The sequence below is a fragment of the Rhododendron vialii genome, chromosome 2a, assembly GCF_030253575.1.
Source record: "Rhododendron vialii isolate Sample 1 chromosome 2a, ASM3025357v1".
NCBI classification, from domain to species: Eukaryota; Viridiplantae; Streptophyta; class Magnoliopsida; order Ericales; family Ericaceae; genus Rhododendron; species Rhododendron vialii.
In genome coordinates, this window is record NC_080558.1 from 33,239,611 (window position 1) to 33,245,706 (window position 6,096).

The 6,096-nt window shown below is 38.7% G+C and overlaps 1 protein-coding gene across 1 annotated transcript in view; it reads left to right on the plus strand.

Annotated features, from left to right (window-relative positions):
• The window catches only part of LOC131316405 (homeobox-leucine zipper protein HOX32-like), a 10,435-nt gene extending 7,093 nt beyond the window's left edge, over positions 1-3,342 (plus strand). The window contains exons 14-18 of the mRNA XM_058345753.1: positions 1-36; positions 281-606; positions 2,034-2,145; positions 2,514-2,663; positions 2,990-3,342. The exon at positions 1-36 is cut by the window's left edge and continues 99 nt beyond it. Of these exons, the coding sequence (XP_058201736.1) occupies positions 1-36; positions 281-606; positions 2,034-2,145; positions 2,514-2,663; positions 2,990-3,136 (771 nt within the window). The 3' untranslated portion in view covers positions 3,137-3,342. The remainder of the gene's footprint in view (positions 37-280; positions 607-2,033; positions 2,146-2,513; positions 2,664-2,989) is intronic.
• The last annotated feature ends 2,754 nt before the right edge of the window (positions 3,343-6,096 follow it).

Genomic DNA, 6,096 nt, shown 5'->3' on the forward strand with positions numbered 1-6,096 from the left:
TCCGGTTTCCGTGTCATACCATTGGATCCGAAATCAGTTTAGTGTCATCTCAACTTTTATATGATATATTATAGTTCTAGAATGTAGTAGGTTCATTAATGAACTATTTTGCATAACTCAAAAATGTTAGCTTTTATTGCTACTCGTTTGTGGCACTATATCTTTTTGGTTAAATTGAACTTTATTACAGAGATCTGGCACTCAACTTCACAACACTCTCAGCAGTTGAGATCTTGTTTGTTCTTTTCATCTTCCGCTATTAATTTCTTTTTCTTAGCAGGATGGGCCCACTGCAACTCGAACTTTGGATTTAGCGTCTACCCTCGAAGTCGGCCATGGTGGAGTTCGTCCTGCAGGTGAATCTGATTCAGGCGGTTACAATCAGCGGTCAGTTCTGACTATTGCGTTTCAGTTTACTTTTGAAAACCACTTTCGGGACAATGTCGTGGCAATGGCTCGCCAATATGTACGTAATGTGGTGGGGTCTGTTCAGAGGGTAGCCATGGCTATTTCTCCCTCACCGTGCGGTTCCCATTTGGGGCCAAAACCACTGCCGGGTTCCCCTGAGGCTCTTACTTTGGCCCAGTGGATTTGCAGGAGTTACAGGTATGAGTTTGAATTATCTTTCAACATTAACTAAACGTATGGATGCATGTGTTAGTAATGATATACAAACTGAAATTAGATCAGAAATGGAAATCAATACAGTTGAATGTGACAAATCTTGATTATATCACTTGCAGTATGCCCGTTTAGATGACTTCAAAGTTTAAAAATGTCACTGCAGCATCATTCCAGCCAGAGACACATGGAAATTTTGTGCAAGATTACTGTTTCCTATACTTATTTTCCATTTATGAGTGAAGCTTCATCTCTTTAATGAATTGTTAACTACTCCCTCCGTTCCTATTTGTGAGTCCCTTTTCGGGAATCCAACTATTTAAGGGACCCTAATAATTGCGTTGACAGGTTTTTTAGTTTCCTATATTTTTCCCCTCTGGTAGTTTTCAAATATCTTGTTGTGAACATTAATTGGCTTGGCAATTCCACTCACAACTCCCAAGGACAAGTCAGACTTCATTTTAAATATGGGCGCCAATTTGCTTGAACATACCCAAATTGATGGCCCCCTTCAGTAAATTGAATTTGATTGAGTGTTGGCGCCTCTTTATACTTGTCATTTCACTAAGTGAAATCATTATTTAAGGAGTATATAAATTTGAATAGGAAAGGGCAAAATGGGAAAGTTAAGGCTTGTTTTTCTTTGACTTTTTCCAAAAAAGGAAAGATGGACTATCAAATTGGAACGGAGGGAATACATATGTAGCACCGACGCTCTCTTAGAGGCCTGTGTCCGACAAAGGGACAAAGGGACACGCAGGGGACACGGAAAAATACGTATGGGACCAATAAATTAAATTAATCATTTTAGGGGGACACGGTGGGGACACACAAAGGACACGTATGGGTACATGGCAGGGGTTAAATATGCAATTTTTTTACAAAATTTGGTGGTTAATTTGCATTACTTAAAATATTGTGTTAAAAGTGTAATATGATGTATATATGATCCTTGTTTATATGAAAGCTTCATCTTAGACATCTAACTATATTTCCAATTGTAGAAAATAAAAAATTACTATCTAGTTATTTTTGCCCTGTCCCTTGCCTTGTCCATGTCCCCATTTTTTTAAGAAATCCCATGTACGTGTTTGTGTCCGTATCATAGTTAACTACCAGTGAAAAGCTATGATAATGATGAGAAACCAATCATATAATGTGGCTCAATGTACTTTTGTGTGTGCCTTCAACCCTTCACCTTAATTAGAGAGTTTATAGTAGTACTTGTTTTTCAACTAAATGTTCGAAGCAATCTTGGTCCCTGGAAATGATGCGTAGAAGGCTGAATTTTAGTGCCATTAGCTATGATCATAACTGGAATTGAATGGAGAGTACCTATACATCTGTTTCTTACTTTTTATTTGAATCTCTTCTTCATCTTTTGTTTACCGGTAAATGTGTAAATAATACAGAATTCATACTGGGGGAGAGCTCCTTCGGGTTGACTCTCAAAGGGGTGACGCTGTCTTGAAACAACTTTGGCACCATTCAGATGCAATAATGTGCTGCTCTGTCAAATCGAAGGTAATTACGATATCTTATTGTTATCCTTTTAATTCCCTGCTTGGTTGTTTCAGAATTAGTTTTCCATAACTAGGTTAACGGATTTCAAATTTTCGCAAGGAATTTTGTTGGATAGAGCCAAATTTTAAGAAAATACCGAAGATATGTTTCCAAGTTTACAAAACGACATCACTTTATAAGTACTCAGTTCGATTATAGTGATTGGGTTTCGAAGAACTGAATTATGATAAAGCTTATCCTCACACAGCAGTAAAACAGGACTCTGTCTTCTGTTTCTTTTGATGAGGTGGTGGTTCTGAAATTTGGTTTTGCTATTCTACAAAGGAAATTATCACTCCTAACAGGATATTTAAATTTGTTGTTGGCAGGCATCTGCAGTTTTCACTTTTGCAAACCAGGCAGGGCTTGATATGCTTGAAACTACTCTTGTGTCCCTTCAGGACATAATGCTCGATAAGATTCTCGATGAAGCTGGTCAGAAGATTCTACTCTCCGAGTTTCCAAAGATCATGCAACAGGTAAGACCATTGACATTTGATGTTCATATTTCTAAATTTTGAGTTCCACAACTAAAGCACCACCAACATTTCTCTACGCGGTACAAGCCTGTTACGAAAACCTTCACCCTGCGCAACCTGGAAACTGAATTTGCTTTCACTGCTTTCATGCCTTTATTTTTCATTGGGACATGAGTTTCTGAGATCGGTCTTAATGGTATGCAATGACGAACCATTTTTTCGTACGTTTTGTGTGTGTGTGTGTGTGACAGCGGGGATGTGTGTGTGTGCACGCGCGCGCGCGCAGGGATTTGCTTATTTACCAGCGGGGATATGTGTGTGTGCAGGGATTTGCTTATTTACCTGCGGGGATATGTGTATCGAGCATGGGGAGGCCAGTGTCTTATGAGCAAGCCATTGCGTGGAAAGTTCTCGACGACAACGATTCCTATCACTGCCTGTCTTTCATGTTCCTGAACTGGTCTTTTGTTTAAGGGAAAAACTTATCTTTAAAGACTTTAGCATTAGCTGTCTCTCTCACTCTCTTGCTCTAAGTTATATATATGTTTGACTTCAGCATTAGCTAACTCCTTAAGTTATGTTTATGTCTATTTTGTTGAATTCTCGATGGACATGTGAATTAGATCATGGAAGTATCTGGTGAAAACCTGGTCTATCAATCTGTATACCAACTTGTGTTTGCATGGTTTGTATCCCCGATTTATTATCTTTACGGATACGGTTAAGCTGTTTGTTGCGATCTTTCCGGCAGTTTTTGGCTTATACGTGTGTAGAAATGGAAGAGAAAATGATAGGTGCAACAAAGGGTATTATTTAAGCATCTTCACTTCAATTTTTCTTGCTTGTCTTTTCCTTTTTATCTCAACCACGGCCTTAATTTAAAGCCCATTCACCTCATATTTTGTGGAAGTTTCTGCTCACATGAGGATATTTAGGTAAAGAGAGAAGAAGAGAGATAATCCAGATCAATATCAAGACAAGCAATAATTGGGGGAAGTGCAGGGTAGAAAGTCAACAAGGTGGGCCAAACCCTAGCGATATTTATTTCCCCATCTCCTGATCATTGTGATATGGTAGTAGTAATAATACTGTGGTGAAGTCATCTCTTTAATCTGTGTGTGTGTCTGTTTTTCTGGCAGAGGTAATAATCATCAAATGCTATCCACACACATATTACAAGGTAAAGCGGTTGAGGGTCTGCCAAAGTATTGGTCCCCATTACTCTCTCTCTCTCTCTCTCTCATAAGTATGCGTATGGACGTCACATCCAATGAAACAAACTTGCATAATTCCCATCCTAACGGAGGGGAAATCTGTTGGATATGCGTTCTTGTAGTAGTGCTCAACATTTCCACACGGTAACAAAGATTTTGTACACTCACTACGGATCTCATACAAATGATCCGAGTCATTCATTAAATTTAGAATATTTTTCCGAGTGCCTCCAAGAAAAATTAGCTCAATTTAATAAGTGTAAGTGTTCGATCCAATTTTCTAACTTTTCATTCATTCTCAATATTTTGTTGAGATTGGATCAAACACTTACACTTATCGGATCGGACTAATTTTTCGTGGGGCACTTGAAAAAATATTCTAAATTTAATGAACGGCTTGTATCGTTTGTATGAGATCTGTTATGGGCCCGACATTAAAATCTGTGCGGAATTTGTGATAAATGTCTTTGTTAATAGCACAACTGATTTCTTATTAACATTATACATTTTGTGGACTCTTTCAATTAAAGTGTAAAAAAACAACCAAAATGTTTAGTGTTGATGTAACGCCCATAATTTTGGGTACGTTAAATAGACAATTTCATTGGAACTTTAAAATAGAGTCTGGCTCAATATTATATCATAACTCTCAAAAAGAGTACTTTTAATCAACAAAAGGAGGGGAAAACTAGGGTTCCTATCTACAGCTCCGCCTGCTCCTCTATTCTAGCCAGCTCCTCGGTTCCGAAAGCCTCCAAGGTGTAGAGTTCTCCCTATTCATCTACAGGGTCTGATACATTATATCGGCGTTACCACTAATATAATATGTCAGAGTCACCAAAGGTAACACCATGAGGTACAGGAGCTCAATAGAATAATACATATCTACTAACCCATAACTTACAAATGATAGAACATAAATTAACGTTTTCCCAATAAAATATGCATATTTAATAAAACAGATAACAATGACACATTCACTATTCACTATCGTTGGTGTCCATGATTTTTGAGTTTCTCCTACGCGACTTCTTGTAAACCGTATTACCATTTTTATACCAAATCAACATTTCCAAAATCCGTCTTTAACACACTCAACCTCGGTTCTGCCGTCCCGGTCTCCCGAGTATCCTCATAATGGTTCCGCCGCATCGGGTTCCCATTGGTACACTTTGCATTGGCTCCTCTCCGCGGATAACCAAGCCACACACCCAACCTCGATTCCGCCGTTCCGGTCTTCCGAGTATCCTCACAATGGTTTCGCCACACCGGGTTCTCATTGGCACACAAAAACATTGAATTTGGCATTGGTTCCTCTCTACAGATAACCAATCCACAATTCAAAACCCTCAGTTCCACCGCTCCGGATTCCCGAGTATCCTCACAATGGTTCCGCCGTTCCGGGTTTCCATGTGGGTTTTCGAAAATCATTAAACCAATTGCGTTGGCTCCTCTCCGCGGATAACCAAACCATAATTCATCTATCGGTTCCGCCGCTTCGGGTTCCCGAGTATACCACAATAGTTCCGCCACTCCGGGTTCCCATTGGTTTTTCGAAAATACTTTACACACGCACTCCTCACAATGGGCTACCAAGTCCGGCCACATTGTGGTTTCCAAAACATTTCTCTTTTGCAAATCACATCATTCCATTAACCATACCTTAGGTGTCATGTTTCTACTTTCTGGATTTCTGTGTCTCGTTTTCATGCAACGACTCTGCAGTAAGACTGTTCACATACGTAATCATAAATCATTCATTGTAATCTTGAAACTAAACTAACAAGATCATCCCACTCTATATTACTACTCATGCTCAAATCACCACTTAAAGCATAATGCCACATGTACGGACGCCTTTGGAGTGAAAATCACTTATGCTTTACAACAAGACAAGTAATACAAGCAATTCAAGTATACATGCTCATAACCATCCTAAAGATCAAAATACGAACACTTCCAATCAAACAATAAATTCCTATCCTTCAAAATCCGCTCTTTCCTCCTTTTAGGGAAGTTCAAAACAACATGTGTTTTTCCGAAAAATAAGGTCGAGTTATTCACATACTCCCCTTCCTTTTCAAAACTTTAGTAAAACATCTTTCAAGTTCTTATGCATTACAATATACAAGCATCATAATATACCTAGGGTTTCATGGACAAGGTAAATACTACGTATACTTAGAGATAATGAGGACGGAAAAATCTACCGTTCTTCT